General features: G+C 62.7%; 3 protein-coding genes across 7 annotated transcripts in view; all 3 read left to right on the top strand.

The window, feature by feature from the left end:
* The first annotated feature begins 1041 nt into the window (after positions 1-1041).
* Positions 1042-6762, top strand: AZIN2 (antizyme inhibitor 2). Its single transcript, XM_063356043.1, has 10 exons — positions 1042-1187; positions 1347-1461; positions 2618-2790; positions 2889-3062; positions 3824-4242; positions 4583-4748; positions 4868-5030; positions 5101-5213; positions 5700-5914; positions 6260-6762. The coding sequence occupies exons 3-10, from the start codon at positions 2692-2694 to the stop codon at positions 6399-6401; spliced, it is 1491 nt and encodes a 496-aa protein (XP_063212113.1). The 5' UTR covers positions 1042-1187; positions 1347-1461; positions 2618-2691; the 3' UTR covers positions 6402-6762.
* Positions 6763-7256: 494 nt separating this feature from the next.
* Positions 7257-8601, top strand: NDUFS5 (NADH:ubiquinone oxidoreductase subunit S5). Its single transcript, XM_063356133.1, has 2 exons — positions 7257-7599; positions 8306-8601. Exons 1-2 carry the CDS (start codon positions 7384-7386, stop codon positions 8408-8410), a joined length of 321 nt encoding a protein of 106 aa, XP_063212203.1. The 5' UTR covers positions 7257-7383; the 3' UTR covers positions 8411-8601.
* Positions 8602-14520: 5919 nt separating this feature from the next.
* Positions 14521-17475, top strand: part of MACF1 (microtubule actin crosslinking factor 1) — a 148819-nt gene continuing 145864 nt past the window's right edge. For all 5 annotated transcript variants that reach the window (XM_063356213.1, XM_063356212.1, XM_063356214.1 and 2 more), the window contains exons 1-2: positions 14521-14641; positions 15928-16198. In XM_063356213.1, the coding sequence (XP_063212283.1) occupies positions 15979-16198 (220 nt within the window). In that variant the 5' untranslated portion in view covers positions 14521-14641; positions 15928-15978. The remainder of the gene's footprint in view (positions 14642-15927; positions 16199-17475) is intronic.

Raw genomic sequence — 17475 nt, 5'->3', positions numbered from 1 at the left:
GGGAAGGGGCAGTGCTTGCCCCCGGCGCTGCGTGGGCCACTGGCCTTTGCGTGGGATGGGTTCCCCGCACTGCGCTGCATGGGCTGTGCATCGCAGCGCTGCTGGGCACATCCAGAAGTGAGTGACCGCGCTGCTGAGAGCTGGTACCCCTCTGCCCTCCTTCCCCCGTTCCTGCACGGCACAGTCCAGGCCTGGGTGCTGGGTCAGAGCACTGGGAAAACAGGCCAGGATCTCAGAGGAGGCAGGTGCTTCCTTGGCCCTGGTTGCAAGGAGAGTCCGTGGCAAAGCCAAGACCACAGGGTTAAATGTCAGAACCCAGGAAAAGTCGGTACCCTCTCACCTCCTCAGTGGGACAGCAGCCCCTCCACGCACAGAACATTATCTCCTCAGTAACACCAGAGAGGGAACTGCAAATTAACCAGAAGAAGAAAAAAAATCCCCTGCTCAGCCTGTGGTGTTTATGGGATGGAGCAGTGGAAGTGTTTCAAAGTGCACAGATGCAGGCAAAGACAGGACTGATTGACCAGACGGGGCATCTGCATGTATGGCAGAGCTGGATCTGCTGCCGGGGAGCCCAGTGAAACTGGCAGCAGCACAACAAGGGCAGAATCAGTCCCTGACGTCTTCCCGACTACCTCCCACTGCCAGTGTCCCAGCCAAACAGGCGCTGCTCAGCCTTTAATCTGCAGGAAGCCTCGTTTCCCTGGCAGCAGTATTTCAGAGGTATTTTTGGCTCTCTTCCCCCCGAGGGTCCCTGCGCACTCGATGCACACGCGGCCACGCGCGCTCTTGCACCAGGGCCGGGCTGCAGGCAGGCTGGCAGTGCTCCAGCAGTGCTCCGGTGCGGCGGGGACTCGGTGAGAACCCAGGGTGTCTGCTGGGGGTATCCCCAGCCCTGGGAGGGGGTGGGCAAGGCGGGGGAGATTCCCCGAAGGGGATGAAGGATGCTCGGAGGCAGCTCAGCCAATGGGGTGGCTGGGTTTGTTGCTATGGCCACGGTCGTGAGGCAGAGCAGGGAGGGGGGCGCTGGGATACAAGGGGTGCAGAGCCCCCTCCCTCCTCTGCAGGGGTAGCTGGGCCAGGGGCTGGGGCAGGCAGGGAACCGGGGCAGGAGGAACAGCCGCCGCTGGGGCCAGTTCATTCTCCTGGGAGACCCATGGGCATAATCTGTTTAAATGATTTCTAAGGTAATGAGGAGGGGGGGCTGCGCAGGGCTGCTGGGCAAGCTGGCTTGCCTGGCACAGTGAGGATGCCTGTAGATGCTGAGTTTGGGGAATGGTGGGTGGAGGGCATCCTGTCGTCAGTGCCCCTCTCCCTCGCTAACCCCTTGCACTGCCTCTCCCCAGAGACCTCGGACCCCCGGCAACAGCTACACCTCGGGGTGCTGCGGGAGCTCAGCGTTCCTCGGGGGACCCCCCTGGCAGCACGCCTAGTCACCCAGGAGCGAGGAGTTGCACCTTGGTAAGGAGGGGATGCCCAGGGCTGGCAGGAATGACCCACTTCATTGCTCATCCTTTCTGTGCCCAACCAGGGTGGGCTGCGTGCTGGTTGGTGATGTCTTTGGGGAGTGAAGGGTAAGGCTGGATGAATTTCTCTCCTTTCCTGAGTATGAAGCTCTGAGAGCTTCAGAGCGCAGTTTTTCTCCCCATTCCCCATCACTGGAGTTTGCTGTTGGTGCTTGCTCAATGCATTACAACACCCTGCCGCTCTGGGGTCAGTGTGGTCTTTCTCCTAGTGCCCATCAGAAATGTCACGAGTAGGTCTCTGCAGAGGAGGAGCTGGTGTGCAGCCCTGAGAAATGAAACCTCTGTCTCTCGCTCGCTTCAGATCAGAGGGACCCTGTTCCTGTAAAAGCCCTGGAGCTAGACCTGAGTTATTGGAGTGGAAATGTTTCCTGCGAGCTTGTGCTACGTTTTCAGCTCCTTGGGTTATGGGACGGGCTGGAACCAGGGGAGGAGGTTGTTAAAGCTAAAGGTCCGCTAAGTGTGCAAGCCAGGAAACACCGCACAGCTTAACTTGTCCCCTTGTTCCACACCCTGTGTCACGGAAGAGATGTGAAACTGGAACCACAGCACGGATCCAGATCATCCCCAGGTCGGCCGGCATCAGTGGGTGTCCTGTGCTGTGCTCTTTAAAGATGCCTCCCATTTCATGGGGCTTGTGCGCCTGGGAAGGTGGGTCTGTGAGACTTCAGCTGTTTGAAAACCACAAGGGAACTTCACGCTGTGCAGCGTACGGCAGATCTAGCTACATGCCAGAGCATGAAGGGACATGTTCTGGCGTATATAGGCCAACTGCTTTGCAGTGAACTTGGCTTTGTTGTTAACTGTGTTGGTGCCTGAACTGCTGCTGAAGAAGACAGGGCTGCTGTGCACCAAAACAAAGCTCTGAGCTGCAGAGAAAGGTGTCTCCTCCCCCTGGAGAGGGTGCTTTCACCCACAGTAGGGCTCTCAGCTGAGGCGCTGGTTTGGAGGAGAGCAGCGGAGAGCTCTACCCAGGGCAGTGCTGCCATGTACAGCCCATGGGAGGGATGGGGAGCACCTCGGGGTGCAGGCTGGGTGGTGTACACTGGTGGAGCTTCTGGGCCTTGCCTCAAATATTCCCTTTCTTTTTCCAGTGTGTGTTGCATACTTAGAAGGAGGCTTTACCCTACTCGAGGAGGCTTTAAACTAGTGTTATCACACCTTCACCATGAATCGGTACTTGGACGAATCCAACTTCATGATGGTGGAGGAGGGCTTCACCACCAGAGACCTCCTGGAGAACCTCCTCGTGGAGCTGTGCCAGGAGGTAAGGCCTGGCGGCTCTGCTGCTCCCCGGCAGCCAGCACCCCCTTGGCAGAGGTGGTCGCGGAGAGGCGATGGCTGCTCACTCCAGCTTTCTCCTAGAGCGACCAGCAAGCCTTCTTCATGGCAGACCTTGGAGACATTGTGAAGAAGCACCTGTGTTTCCTGAAGGCCCTGCCCCGTGTCAAACCCTACTTCCCAGTTAAGTGCAACGGCAGTGAAGGAGTGATCCGGCTGCTGGCTGAGCTGGGGGCTGGCTTTGCCTGTACCAACAAGGTAGGGTCATGGGAGGACAACTCGGGATGAGCATCCTTTGGGCATTTACTGGACAGTGTCAGTGCTCACACTCCTTTCCTAAGTTTCCACTCACTAGATGATATTTACAGGGGCAGGAGTCTCCCTCTGCTGTCAAAACCCTCCCGACACAGCCCAGAAATCCCCATCCTCTGGTGGCTCAGGCTTGTTCACTTTGGCCCACATTCCTGTCCCTGGAACTGGTGTCCTGGCTGGCAGGCTTGGCTGGTGGCAAGGCACAGCCCTGGGGTGCCACTGCCACAGCTGTCCAACTCTCAGTGGCTTTCAGTCCGAGCTTTAAGCTCCCTGCTCCCTCCTGCTTCTCATTTGCTCACAGCCAGATTCCCAGGGAAGATCCAAAGTTAAGCTACTTACTTGTAGGTAATTAAATAGGACATGTTACTGGGAGGAGAAAGTGCAAAGAGTCGTGACAGCTCAGACCAGCACTGCTGCTGTCACCCTCACTGGGGCTCACAGAGGACACGTGCACCAAACGTGCCTGCTAAACCCACTTGTTTTCTCCCCTCCTGGTCTCATGCCGCTTATAAATATCTTGCCGCAACCTGCCCCTGCCAGGACAAAGTCCGCTGTGATCCCTTTGAGCTCTTGCGGATTTTCCCTGGAAAAGCCCAGGCTGCAATGCTGGTGGTTTGCCCTTCGCAATGCTGCAAGCTGGCCGAGGCCCAGGGCCGGTGGTGGCCAGGTCCTGGGGACCTGCTGCCATGCGTGCCGTTTCCCTGCAGGCAGAGATCGCACGGGTTCAAAGCATCGGAGTCCCAGCTGACAAGATCTTCTACAGCAGCCCCTGCAAGCAGGTTGCCCACATCAAATACGCAGCCAGCCACGGTGTGCAGCTGATGACCTTCGACAATGAGGTGGAGCTGAGCAAGGTGGCCAGGAGCCACCCTCGTGCCAGGGAGGTGTCTGGCAGCATTGCTGGAATGGGGGGCTGGAGCAGGAGGTGGGGAGGTGGCTGTGGGGTGACAGAGGGCCCAAAAATGCCCCAACACAGTGTGGCTTTGCTCTGCAGGATGTTGTTGGGCGTTGCTGCTGACTCCAGCCCTTCTGCCCATCCGAGCATGATGTTTGGGACCACACTCAAGTCCTGCCGGCACCTGCTAGAGACAGCGAAGGAGCAGGCTGTGGAGGTTGTTGGCATCAGGTACAGCACATGGTCCTTTTTCCATAGGGGTGCTCAGCCCATGTTAGACCGGGCTACATGGAGCTTTGACTTGCCGGAACAATGCAGGGGTCCACGGAGCCACCGGCTGCTCTGGCTGGGAGCAACATTGGGAGGTTGACCCTTGTTGGGACAAATTTGGGGCAGGTTTGGCCCTCAGAGAGGGTCTGTGGGGCTCTGTGGGGCTGGCCAGGCAGTGTGGCTTGGGAGGGTGTGTGGGAAGCGCAGAGCTGCCCCCAGTGAGTGACAATCCCAGCGCCATGTCCCCTCGCTCCTGTCTGGGGACGGGTGAGCCCTGCTGAAACGGGGACTGTGCCCTCAGCTTTCACCTTGGGAGCCGCGGTCTGGAGCCCCAGACCTTCGCTCAGTCTGTGGCTGCGGCGCAGCTGGCCTTTGAGATGGGCAAAGAGCTGGGCTACCGGATGCACCTCCTGGACATCGGAGGGGGATTCCCTGGCACTGAGGACACCAGAGCCCGGTTCGAAGAGGTACGCAGCTCCCAACGCCTGCACTCATAAGACAGAGAGTAAGGCTGGGGGGTCTCCCTGGGTCTGGCTCCCTGCAGAGGGACCGAGTAACCAAGGGGGAACATCTTCTTCCCATCCAGATGGCTGCCGTGATAAACTCTGCCTTGGACTTGTATTTCCCAGACGGCTGCGGGGTGGAGATCGTTGCGAGACCCGGGCGATACTACGTCACCTCCGCCTTCACCTTCGCTGCCAGCGTCACTGCCATGGAAGAGGTTCCCACTGAGCAGCCTGGCTCTGATGGTAGGTGGGACAGTGGGATGGGCCTCTCCATGTGCCCAAGCCCCTGAGACCTCTCCTTGCTCCCCCCCAGAGGAAGAACCTGACAGCAAGAGGAGCCTCGTGTATCACCTCAGCGACGGCATCTACGGCACCTTCAGCTGCCTCTTGTTCGACAGCCCCTGCCCCAGACCTCAGCTGCACAAGGTGAGGGTCTGGCCAGGCTTGAGGAGACCCCAGCAGGTCCCTCACCTTGTGTCCCATCACCTCACCCAGCCCTACCCTCCCTTGCACCATGGCTGCCCCACGCTCCGAGCCGGAGGCGAGCGGGGGCTGTGGGGAAGAGGCCATGGTGGGGTACCAGGAGGGCTGTAGCCAGACTCTGTGGCCTCCTGGGGTCGGACTTCAGCGTCGGGCTGAGGGTGGTGAGCCCCTGGCCCAGGGTGCCCAGAGAAGCTGTGGCTGCCCCATCCCTGGAGGGGTTCAAGGCCAGGTTGGCCGGGGCTTGGAGCAACCTGGGCTGGTGGGAGGTGTCCCTGCCCAGGGCAGGGGGTGCCACTGGGTGGGCTTTAAGGTCCCTTCCCACCCAAACCATTCCATGACTCTGTGATTCGGGATGGATGGAGATGGGGCAGGTCACTGTGGCACTACTGCACCCTCATCCCCTGCGGCCGCTCCGTCTCTTCCCCGCAGACACCCTGCCCAGAGCCCCCCTCACTCAGCACCAGCCTCCGGGGACCCCCAGGACACCCCGAGGACCACATTGCCGACGGCCTGGACCTGCCCCAGCTGCAGGTTGGGGACTGGCTGATTTTTGAGAACATGGGTGCCTACACCATCGCAACCTCCGCCCCGCCAGGGGGGGGTCCCCAGCCACACGTCACCTATGCCATGTCCCGCCTGGCCTGGTAAGAGAGGGTCCTGCGCGAGCAGGGCGAGGGGCAGGGCTGGATCCCGTGGGAGATGTTGGCTTTCCCTGCAGCTGGGCTCTTTGCCCAAGGGAACGGGTCAAATCTGAGTCCCAGAACCTGGGATTTAGGGTAAAAACCTGGCCTCGGGGCAAAACTTAGATTTTTTTTTAAACTTGAGCCAGGTTTTCACTGGGAAAGTGGCTTTTCACAGGCAGCTCGGTTCCGGCTGTTGCTCTGGGGGATGTGAGACCCCCGGAGTTCCCCCTTCCCAGGGCCCATCCCATGGCATTCTGGGAGGGGCTGTTCCCCTTTGCTCCCCCTCGTGTGTCTCCCCCTTTCCAGGAAAACCGTCCAGCTCTTCCAGGGAAAGCCGCTGCCAACAGAAGACGACCGGGAGAGCGTCTGTGCCCCACTGTCCTGCGGCTGGGAGATGGCGGAGGCGCTCTGTGTCCCCCCGGTCTTCGCTCCTGCTGGCATCATCTGAGCAGTGCCGGTACCGGGGGGGTCACCCCACTGCGCTCTCCCAGGGTGGGGCCCGCGGCGAGGACTGGGAAATATGTGCCATAAATCCCGTTCCTCCTGCCCGTGGGGTGTCCTGTGCCCACTGACGGGGGGTGGGTGGCGCCGAGCAGGTTTGGGTTCTGTTTTTTTTAAGATTCATGGTAATAAAGGGGTGTCCGGCACCACTGGGGGGGCTCCGTGGGAGGAAGCCCCCAGCTCTTCCTCCCAGCCCGGTGCCGGAGCATCCGTCTGCCATCAGCAGCTGCGTAATGAGGCTTTGCTCGTTAGGGAAAGTGGGGCCATTCACCCAAAGCTTGGATGCTGTTCAGGCATCCGGAGGGACACCTGGGATTTTGGGGGGGGTATGGAAATAGGGGGGTGGGCTCTGGGATGTGGGTGTCACTGGGAGGACTGGTGCCCGAGCTCTCCTCAGCCCTAACGAAGTGCCCTGCCCCTGGGGGGTTCCTGCACAGGTCAGTGCTGCGGTGGGGGGAGACGGGGACCCGGAGACCATGAACCCGAAGAACGGGGACACTGCGAGAGCCTGAAAACCGGGAACCGGGGCAACTGGGAGGACCCTCAGGCACCAGAGTGGGGTGCGCTGGGGGCAATGGGACACTGGGGACAGACTGGGGAGCACAAGGGCACTGCGGTGGGGGCACTGGGAGGACGCTGGGAGCGCCCCAGAGGCTGCCACAGCGGCCGGCAGGGGGCGCTGGGGCGCGGCAGGCGACCTCCCCTCCGTCCCGCCAGGGGGCGCTGCAGCGGGAGAGGCCGCTCGTGCCGCTCGTCTCTCTGCTCCGCCGCAGCCGCCCGGCCGTAAAGCGCGATGTGGGTGTCGCGGCTGCGGTTGCGCTCGACGGCGGGCGGCGTCGTGAAAGGCCCGTGAAGGACGGCGGCGGTTGCGGGTCCGTGAGGGAGGGGCTGCTCCCGGGGCGTGTCGGTGTCGCGACAGGCGCGGAGCCATGCCGTTCTGGGAGCTGCAGCGGCAGCTGGGCATCGATGTGGACCGGTGGCTGCTGCGGCAGAGCACGGCGCAGCCCTATGGCAAGGCCGGGGCCTGTCACGCCTTCGAGCGGGAGTGGGTGGAGTGCGGGCACGGCCTGGGACAGACCCGCGCCCGCCGCGAGTGCCAGCCCGAGTACGAGGATTTCATGGAGTGCATGCACCGCACCAAGCTGGTGAGCGCCGCCGCGGGGTGCAGGCGGTCTGGGGGGCCCGGACCAAGCTGGAGGCGGGGTACTGGGGCACCAGGGCCCGGCTGGGGACACGGGAGGCGCTGGGCCAGGCTGGGTTGAGGGCGCTGCCGGTCCAGACCAAGCGCTTGAGGAGGTCTGGGGCTGCGGCCCGGGCTGGGTTGGTGGGGGGAGGGCTGCCAGGGGTGTTCCTGGCCGTCAGTCGGCCTGCTTTGGTGGTGCCTGGGGCCATCGGGCACCACCTCTGGGCAGGCAGCGTGCCTTAGTGCCTTACCCGGTGCGGGTGCGGGGCCTGGCCCTGCAGCAGCCCCTTCCCGAAGGGGGGCTGTGGTGGCAGCAGGGCTCTGTCCTCTGCAGTCCCTCTGTGCCTGCGTGGCCACCACCCTCCTCCTCTCCAGCAGCATCTACAATCAGTCCTCAGCTGCTGCAGTGATGGAAGAAAATACTGCCTGGTCAGCTGTGGCCTGAAAACCCAGTTATTATCAATAGTAAAATGTGTTGCAACAGCCCCAAAGTCTTTGGCAGAAGGTGTGAATCTGCACTTTGGGTATGTGAGGAGCCCTGAGGGCAGGGGTTAGTGCAGGCGCCACGTGCATGTGGCTTCTGGGGGTGCTGGGGACTACCTAAGTGCTTCCCTGACTGCCGCCACCCCGTTGTGTGTCTGCCCCGACTCTCGTCTGTGCTTTGCCAGGCTATGCGGCTGAGAACCATCCTCGAGCAGAGGGACAAGATGATCAAGGAAGGGAAGTACACACCGCCTGACTACCACAAGGGCAAAGAGGAGCCGCGGCCTTGATTCGCAGGGGATGTGGCCGCTGGTCACCCGCAGAGTCATTGACATGGAACTCCTCTGGGAAGAAAACCCACGTCACAACTGGGTTACGCTGTAGTGGTGGGATTGGGGCTGTGTGGGGGCCCTGCCCCTGCTGAAGGGGAGCACCACCACATCAGGCATCGCTTGGGCTAGTAAATGTCTTCGGAACAGCGTTTGGCTCTGTCTTGTCTTTTTCTTTTTTCTTTTTTTTTTTTTAGAGTGTTGTGGTTTAACCCCAGCTGGCAGCTAGGACCATGCAGCTGCTCGCTCCCTCCCCTGGTTGGGATGGGGAGGCGAATCAGGGGAGTGAAAGTGAGAAAATTCCTGGGTTGAGATAAAGACAGTTTAATAAGAAAAGCAAAAGCTGCACATGTAAGTGAAGCCAAACGAGGAATTTATTCGCTATTTCCCATCGGCAGGCAGGTGTTCAGCCATCCCTGGGACAGCTGGGCTGCAGCCACGCCCCAGCGGTGACGTGGGGAAGAATAATGCTGTAACTCTGAACATCCGCTCCTTCTCCCAGCTTTGTACACTGAGCACCGTGTCATATGGTGTGGGATATCCCTCTGGTCAGTCGGGGTCGGCTGTCCTCACTGTGGCTCCTCCCAGCCCATCGCTGGCAGGTGGTGTGAGGAGCAAAAAAGGCCTTGAGTGCGTAGCAACAACTGCAAACACCGGTGCGTTATCAATGTTCTTTTCATCCCCAGTCCAAAACACAGCCCCACGCTGGCTGCTAGCGAGAAAGTCAACTGCACCCCAGCTGAAACCATGGCACCGAGTACAGCGTGGCTTGAGGGCCTCGCTCTGTAGCGGGGGGGCTTTTGAGACACCCTAAAACACGGCAGTGGTGCTGGGGACGTGGCCCTGGGGAGGTGAAATGTTCCTGGAGCGGGAGAGAGCTGGTGCTGTGGGTTCTGGCTTTGTGCTCGCAGCCCGTCCCTCCTGCTGACCTGCGGGCACGCCTGCCAGGCGGCAGTCGCTGCTGGAAACGAGAGGAATAACCTAAAAGAGTTAAAAAAACCCCAACTATCCAAGCTTGTGTTGCAACGCTTCATCTTAATTTACAGCCCGCACACGCAACTGGTGCGTGGTGGGCTGTTCCCTCTGGCGGTAGTGGTATATGAGGTGAAAACCTGGTTAAAACAACTCTTTTTTTCCTCCAAATCCAGTACGGTTTTGTAACATCATTAAAGCAGGTGAGTACCTGGAAGCAGAGAGGGGGCAGCTCTGTGCTTTAATCCATGTTTTTAATACCAGTGATTGTGGGTTTAATGCTTAATCTTTGATGCAGGTGGAGCTTATGAGTTTCCTGATCCTCACAAATCCCACACTGGGATGATAAACGCCGTGTAACCTCCGCTGGGCAGAGACGGCCGCTGCCCCTTGCCGAGCTGTCGCAGACGCGGGTCTCTGGCTCCTGCCCCGCCATCGCCTGTGTCCGTGGGTCAGCAGCACGTCGGACACACAGCTCTGCGCTTGTCCCCAGCTGAGGAGAGCTGTCCTCGCAAGGGGACAGCCATGGCAGACCCTCGCTCTCCAAACACCTTGTGAATGATTAACCGGGGGGGGGAGAACGGCCGGTTTGAGGCGCAGGCTGTGTTTAGATAGCGCACGCCTGAAATTTGGAGGGGTTGAAATTAAAGTATCGCCGAACGTGGACTGTGACAGGAGCGAAAGCCCAAACTCTGGCGACTGGGGCCCCTCTGCTCCCTGCAGAGAGGGAGCTGCCACCGCCACTTTGAGCTCCGGGGGGGCCCGGACCCTGCGGTGGGCACATGGATCCCTCCTGCAGCCGGAGGAGGCTTGCTCAGCCCTGGAAGAGCTGCCCCTGGCATACGAGGAGCCACAGCTTGTTTTCTGGGGCTCTCTGCCCTGCCCCGGTGCAGTCCCGGTGTGCCGGGGTCACTGGGACAAACACCTCCCTGCGTTTCACCCCGGTTCCCTGTGGGCTCTGGCAACGATGGTCTCGCAGGCGCCATCCCAGCAGAGTTTTGTCCTTTTTGGGATTTCTGCTGCTCCCCGTCGACCTTCTGTCCAGCAGCTCCCTCTGATCCCGCCTTCCCGGGCGCTGCCGGGAGCTTTCTCCCTTCCCCCAGGCCCAGATGGATCGAGCACCACGGCCCAGATGGGTTCCCTCCGCTCGGGCTGATTCACGGCTGCCGTCGTCATCCCGGCGTGTGGGACGGAGCCACCTTTCTCCCTGGCAGGGGCAGGCGCTGGTGGGGGGGGATGGCGTCGGAGAGCCTCGGAATCCGGGTCTGGATCTGAGGAGATGCTCTCCCTGGTTGTAATGGGCTGATAATCCTCAGGGATTTTGCTTTCAAATATGAAAACTGGTGGTGATTAGTTTCAGCAGAGAAAAACTGACATAACGATGGCACTCAGGTGGATTTACGGCGTTTGGGCTATAAAAGGAGGCGAGGGGGAGCTCCCCAGGCAGCAGCGGAGGGAAACACCAGGGAGGTGCGAGAGCAGCGGGAAGAAATGGGCAGAAACGTGAACGGTTTCAGGTGAAAATGCCCCGGGAGGCTCCTGGCACGAGGGCTGTGGGTGCCGGGGGCTGCCGGAGCCGCCAGCCACCAGCCGTCAGAACGAATAAATGCTGAGCGGAGAGGGAAAGCCACGGCTGGGGACAGAAATCGAACTGTGCCGCGTGAGCCGTTGGCCACAGAGTGTTTATCGGCAGCGGAGAACCGTCCGTGAGGGCTCTGGGGAGAAGGAGAGGGCGGAGGGGCTGGGGCTGCCGGCGTGGGGGACACGGGGACCGACATCCCCAGTCTGGAAAGTGCCAAGAGCCTGGGGCTGCGGTGCCAGGAGCCATTTCCCCATCAGCCCACGACTCCCCTGGAATCAGCCCCGGGGGGGGTTCAACCAAGGATGGAAATTTGGGGAGCGGGTTTCTTTTCCAGGGAGGGAGGGGGGAAATAAAGGGCTCAGCAAAAAAACCTGGCAACTTGCTGGTGTCGAGAGTGACTCATCGAGCTGTCCAGATGTCGGAGGAAATATTGAAATAGAGCCGAACACTTCTGCCTCCCGAGTGGCTCTTTAGATCCATCCGAAATCTAATTGTTCTGGCGATGGATGTGAACACAGCCAAGGGCGAGCGGTGAATAGCAGGGGCTGGGAGCAGCGGATCTATTTGTCGTAGTTAAAAGCTCTGTTAGAAATTTCAGCCAATAAAGAAAATAACCAAAGACCTGATGAAAACAATCAAATTCATGGAGAGATTTAAAAAAACCAAACCACCTCCCAGCTCTGGCGGGAGCAGGCCGTGGCCGAGGCTCTGGCCGAGCAGCCGCGATGGAAAATGGGTCCCATCATCCCGACCGAGTTCCCCCGGGCAAAAGGGATTTGGAGCATCCTCAGCTGCTGAATGTAGTTCAACACGGAGCCCGGAACAAGGTTCATTTCCAGCGGGTAGTAGATCCAGATTTATATCATTTATATTTCACTTTTTTGTTGTCTTTTTTTGGTGTGGGGCGAAGCCATGTCCCAGCTGGGTGGGAGGCACTGAGGATGGGATGGGATGGGATGGGATGGGATGGGATGGGATGGGATGGGATGGGATGGGGTGGGGTGGGGTGGGGTGGGGTGGATAGGATGGGGTGGGGTGAGATGGGATGGGGTGGATGGGAGGTCTCCACTGGGCAGGATCCGGCATCGTTCCTCGGCTGCTTTCCCAATGGCTTCCCTCTCCCCAGCTCTCCCATTCCCATTTTCCTATAACCCTCAGCCGCCCAGGAGCGGGAGCCGAGGTCCGGGGAGGGGGTGATCCCCCACCTCCTGCAGCCCCGGATTTGCCTGGAGTCTCCAGCAGCATCTGCAGCTCCTTCCTGACTCAGAGAGGGGGGATGAACAGCTCTTGGGAGATGAATAATTTATCAAAAGCCAAGGGAAAAGGCAGGTTTCACCCGTGGGCCGGGGCGAAGGTTTCAATGAGGGAGAGGGGACAATTCCTGGGGCAGAGCCGCGTGTCGGCTGATCTGCAGCGGCGCAGTTGCAGCCTGGGAAACGTCTCCCTGTGCCCCCACAGACGCCGAGCAGGACGCCGCGGTCTCAGCACCCTCCTTGGGCATCCCCGGGTCCCCCCGGCCCTGCTGCACAGCGCAGGAATGGGGAGACGAAACGATTTAGGGAGGATCCGCCACCTCCCCCCTTCCTCCTGAAATAACGATTCCCCATCCCCACGTAGGCAAAACAGCGCAAGATCTTAACCCAGATTCGCAGCACGAATAATCCAGCGCCGCCGGGCGCTGTCAGGGATTTCTGGAAAGGTGTTTCGGGTGCGAAATCCGCACAGGCTGGAACAGGCACCGTCTCCCGGCCGCCCTCGGTCCTCCCGGGGCTCGACATGGCTCCAGTCGGCCGGGTTTGCTCCGAGGGCACCGCGAGGGAGGAGGTCAGAGCCCGGCCGGTGGCACCGAGCATGGGGTGACAAAGGGACACGTCACCCGAAAGCCGCACGGTTGAGCCGCCCAACCCGTCCGGGAGCTTTGGGAACGGCACGAGCCGCGTCTGGCTCTTCGGGCGCTTTTCTCCTCCCAACGCGTCTGAGGCCACCGGCTCCGGTGGGACGAGCCCTCCCCACTCCCCAGCTCTCGTGGAATTCGGGGTCCCTCGTGGTGCCGGGACCCACAGCCCCCTCTCGAGCACATTTATCCATCAGTGCCCAGTACGGAGCCGCCCGCCCGCTCAGGGGGTGCGAGAGCTGCACGGGGGGAGTGAGGAGAAAGCAGTGCTGGGGCTGGTGCCGACCCACCAGGACGCCGTGTCCCAGTATAACCTTTATTCTGCCCCCAGTGCCCCAGCACCAGCCCGGCCTGGCCACAGTGTTATTGGGGGTCCCGTGTCCTGGGAAGCTCGTGCCCTCGTTACCAGCCACTGCTGGTCTCTGCGTGGCCTTGGCTGCCGCATCTGTGGGCTCCATCCATCCCACCGGCACATCCACACCCGGGCGGGTTTTGGCCGAGTGCTTCCTCCCGCTCCGCTCTCCCCGTCCCTGGAGGTGAGCGGGCAGGGCCGCGGGGCAACACGTGCTCCGCCACAGCCACATCCCAAGTGTCCAAGAGCAGAGTGTCACCACACCCCACGCCGTGTCCTCCCCTGCGTCCCACCCCCTCACTGCAGGTACTTGAGGAAACAGCCGCCGGGAAGCAGAGGGACGTGTTGGGATGGGATCTGAAAACTGCTGGGGGAGAGATTCCCGTGGGGCAACCGGCTGCGCCGAGACCCCGGGGGGACTGGGCCGACGGGCTTGGCCTGGCCGCCCGCGACGCCGTGGGAGCAGCCGCGCTGGCCCGGGGCCGTGGCACGGCACTGCTGCTCGCTGGGTCCCGCCGTCGGTGCGGGGCGGCTGGATCTGCCATCAGCCGGAGCGGTTTATCCTGCTTCACTCCTGCGGAGCGGCTGGGGCTGTCCTGCAGCTCAGCCACCCCTTCGGGCTGCTGCTGGTGTCCCTGCCTGCGCCGCGGCTGCTGCTGGGACTGACTCGGCCGGGGCTGGGATGCCCGGCTGCCCCGCAGGTGAGGCCCTGGGCAGCACCCGGCTTTCCCAGCGCAGCCCTTTCCACGCCTGTCCCTGCTCGTGTCCCCCCGCCGTGCCCTGCTCGTGTCCCCCCCAGCCTTGTGCTCCCGCCAGGGCTGCTGGCCCCGATCGATGGGTGCTCTAATTACCCTGGGCCTTGGGGGGATCCAGAGGACGGAGCAGAGGGGATTGCTTGGGAGAAGGGGGTGCCCGGGGGGGGAAAGTGGGGAGCTGCTGGGTGGTTTGGGCCCCCCCCCCCGCGCAATGGGGATGCAGGGGGGCTGCGCAGGCTGGGGGTGCGGGGGGGGGCAGGGAGGCGATGGGCATTGGGGTGCCCTGGGGAGCGCAGGCAGGTTGGGGGGGCGCAGGGTGGGTGTGGGGGAGCCCGGGGGGGGGCGTGTGTGTGCCCGGGGCCGGTCCGGGGGTGCCCGGGGCGGAGGGTCCCGGGTTGGGCTGGCGCGGGGGCGGGCGCCGGGGCCGGTGCCCGGAGCTACGCGGGGCGGGAGGCGGCCGGGACCCCCCCGCCGCTCCGTGCCGCCCCGGTGGGCCGGGCCGGGGGAGGCGCCGCGGCGGCGGGAGCGGCCGTACCGGGAGCGCACGGCGGGGCCGGCACCGGGAACGGCACCGGGAACGGCACCGGGAACGGCAGCGGCAGCGGGAGCGCCGCGTCCTGCCCGCGCCCAGCCGGGGGTGAGCGGGGCCGGGGCTGCGGGCGGCGGGGAGGGAGCGGGGAAGGGCGGCGGATGGCGCGGGGATGGGCCGGGGATGGAGCGGGAACGGCAGGAGACGGGGACGGCGCGGGGATGGCGCGGGGATGGAACGGGGATGGAACGGGGAAAGGCGGCGGGTGGGGATGAGGATGGACCGCGAAAGGGGCGCAGCGGCCGCCGGGGCTGCTGCGGGCACCGGAGGACGCCGGCCTGGGCGGGGGCGGGGGGGGGGCAGGACCCGGGGGGGGTCCAGGCCAGCCCCGCGCCCCCGCGCAGAGCCGTGCCCGCACCCCGCTGCCTCCCGCACCTGCTGCACCCCCCGCCCGCGCCGCAAACCCGCCCTCCAGCCCCCGCAGCCCCCGGCCCGGCCTCTCCCCGGGCACCGAGGTCCCCCCCCAAAAACCCACAGCCCCCCCTCGGCCCCACACCCCCCCCCAAGCCAGGGGGAGGGCTGAGCCCCCCGGTGCAGCCATCGGGGCTGCCGGGTTTGGGCCTCGATTCATTTTTTTTGCAGCTTTTCAATGGGGGGTGAATGACTCATGGAATCCTTTCTCCCTTTCTTTCACTGTTTTTTTGGGTCTCTTTGTTCCTGTTTTGCTGATTAAATGATGATAATAAGGAAAGGCTCTGCGCGATGGAGGCGGCTCCTCCGCCGCGGCGCATCGGTTGTAGAGTCTCAGTCATTTCATGTGCGTTTTTCCTGGTCGAGCTAGAGGACACAATGAGAATTATTTTAAATATGTCTCATGCAAGGTGCTTATTTGCCCAGCGTGCGTACGCGGCACAGCTCACTCCCTGCCAGCTACAGAAAGCCCTACCATTTTCCCCTACCACGATTAATAGGATTTTTAAAGCTATTCCCTCTCTGAGAGGGGGAAAAAACCGCAGGTACAAAGGGCAGAGCCGATCTGATGGCTTCTTCTTGTGCCGAGCACAAAGAAATTGAACCTAAAAGGTTGGACTTGGCTTTGTGGGAATGAGCCGGTGCCGGGGATGCCAATGTGAGCTTTGCTGGTGGAGAGGTGGCTGTGCCACCGTCCCCGTCCCCAGGCGTCCACGCTGTCAGACCAGCAAGGGGGAAACTGAGGCAGCATTTGGGAGCTCCGGGAGGGCTGATTCACCTGCCCAAGAGGGTGTTTGGGCACAGGCGTGAGGGCAGAGATATCTGTGGCAGGACGGTCCCTTCTCCATCACCCCCAGCTCCCGTGGCGGGGAGGGAGCCGCGGCCGGTGGCCCAGTGTCACGCACTGTTTGCTCCTTCTGCAGGCTGCTGCCCGCGGGGACGTCCTGCCCGTCCTCCTGCCCGCGCCCTGGGCCATGTCGTCCTCCGACGAGGAGACCCTCAGCGAGCGGTCCTGCCGGAGCGAGCGGTCCTGCCGGAGCGAGCGCTCGTACCGCAGCGAGCGCTCGGGCAGCCTCTCGCCCTGCCCCCCCGGGGACACCCTACCCTGGAATTTACCCCTCCACGAGCAGAGGAAGCGGAAAAGCCAGGATTCGGTGCTGGACCCGGCCGAGAGGGCTGTCGTCAGGGTCGCAGGTAAGGCAGCGCCCCGTTGTGTGGTGGGTTCCCCCAGGGATGGGGATGTGGGGCTGCCCCCGCGGTGGCTGAGGTGGTGCCGGGGCTGGCCCCGTACCCCGCTGCTCCCCAGGGAGCCTAGGGATGGATGGGATGGGGAAGGGGGGGATGGATGTGGCCTTTGGTGGCCGAGGGCCCGGGTGGCGGTTCGGCTCTGTGATGGCTTTGTCCTGTCCGGGCAGGGCTGGCCGCGGGTTGTTCATACCCTCAGCACGCTGGGGTTAAGGGATGACTGGGCACCTCCGACGCTCGGGTTGGGTGACATTAAAACATCTCATTAAGGACTAAATGGCTCCTTGGTGGAACAATGCCCTTGGCCAGGCTCCGGGGAGGGATTTGCCCTGGGAGGTTCGTGATTCCTGCCCGGCTGATGGAGCCCGGGCTGTGCCTTTGCCGGGGTGGTGCCCATCGGCGGCCCCATTGCTGTGGTCACTGGGACGCCCCGGGGTCCCTCCACTGCTGCGTCGTGGAGGGGGACACTGCCCCGTGCGTCCCCTCGCCTGCACCACCACTGCGGTGCCCGCCGGCTGCTGTCATGCTCCGTGGGAAGAGAAGGGGATGAGATGGAGAAACAAAGAGAGGGTTGGACCCGCTGTGGCTGATGGCGCCTTCGCCAAGCCCCGGTTGATGGGGCTGGTGGGGACCCCGCTCCAGGGCCACCAGGGAGGGAGGATGGAGGGAGGATGGAGGGAGGATGGAGGAGCTTTGCTTGAGGTGTTGGCCCTGGGCACTGGAGCTGGGACTGGCTTCTTCACCAGGGACAAACGGCCATCGGGGCTTTGATCTGTGGCTGCCGGAGTCTGGCCCCTTCTGCCCACACCTGGGGGCTTCTGATCTGCTCCTCCCAAAGCAAACGGGGATCCAGGGCCGTGCCAAGGGTCCCTGCCCAGCCCCGGATGGGCTGTTCCCAGCTGCTGCCCCAAGGGAGCCCCGGGGCCCGGCTTTCATCTCGCTGGCAGAGACATGCATGAGGGCGGCAAGCACCCGAGGCGCCCGCTCTGCCCCGCCAGCCCCCGCCAGCCCCCGCCAGCCCCCAGCCGGTGGGAGAAACAGCCCCAGTGCTGGGCTCCGCGCCCCAGGGTCCCCGGGCGCTGTGAGGGCTCAGACTGGGAGCACTGGGAGCGTGGGGACCTTGGCAGATCCCCCCCGGGCGGGAGCGGCGGCGGGGTGCTGGCTGCCTGCCCTCCCTGCCTGCCCGGCGCGGGCACGGTGGGCTGCGTGGGGCTCCGGCCGTGCCG

This window comes from Chroicocephalus ridibundus, chromosome 19 (assembly GCF_963924245.1).
Source record: "Chroicocephalus ridibundus chromosome 19, bChrRid1.1, whole genome shotgun sequence".
Lineage (NCBI taxonomy): Eukaryota > Metazoa > Chordata > Aves > Charadriiformes > Laridae > Chroicocephalus > Chroicocephalus ridibundus.
Note: the sequence above shows the minus strand (reverse complement) of the source record. Positions and strands in the feature narration are given on the sequence as shown.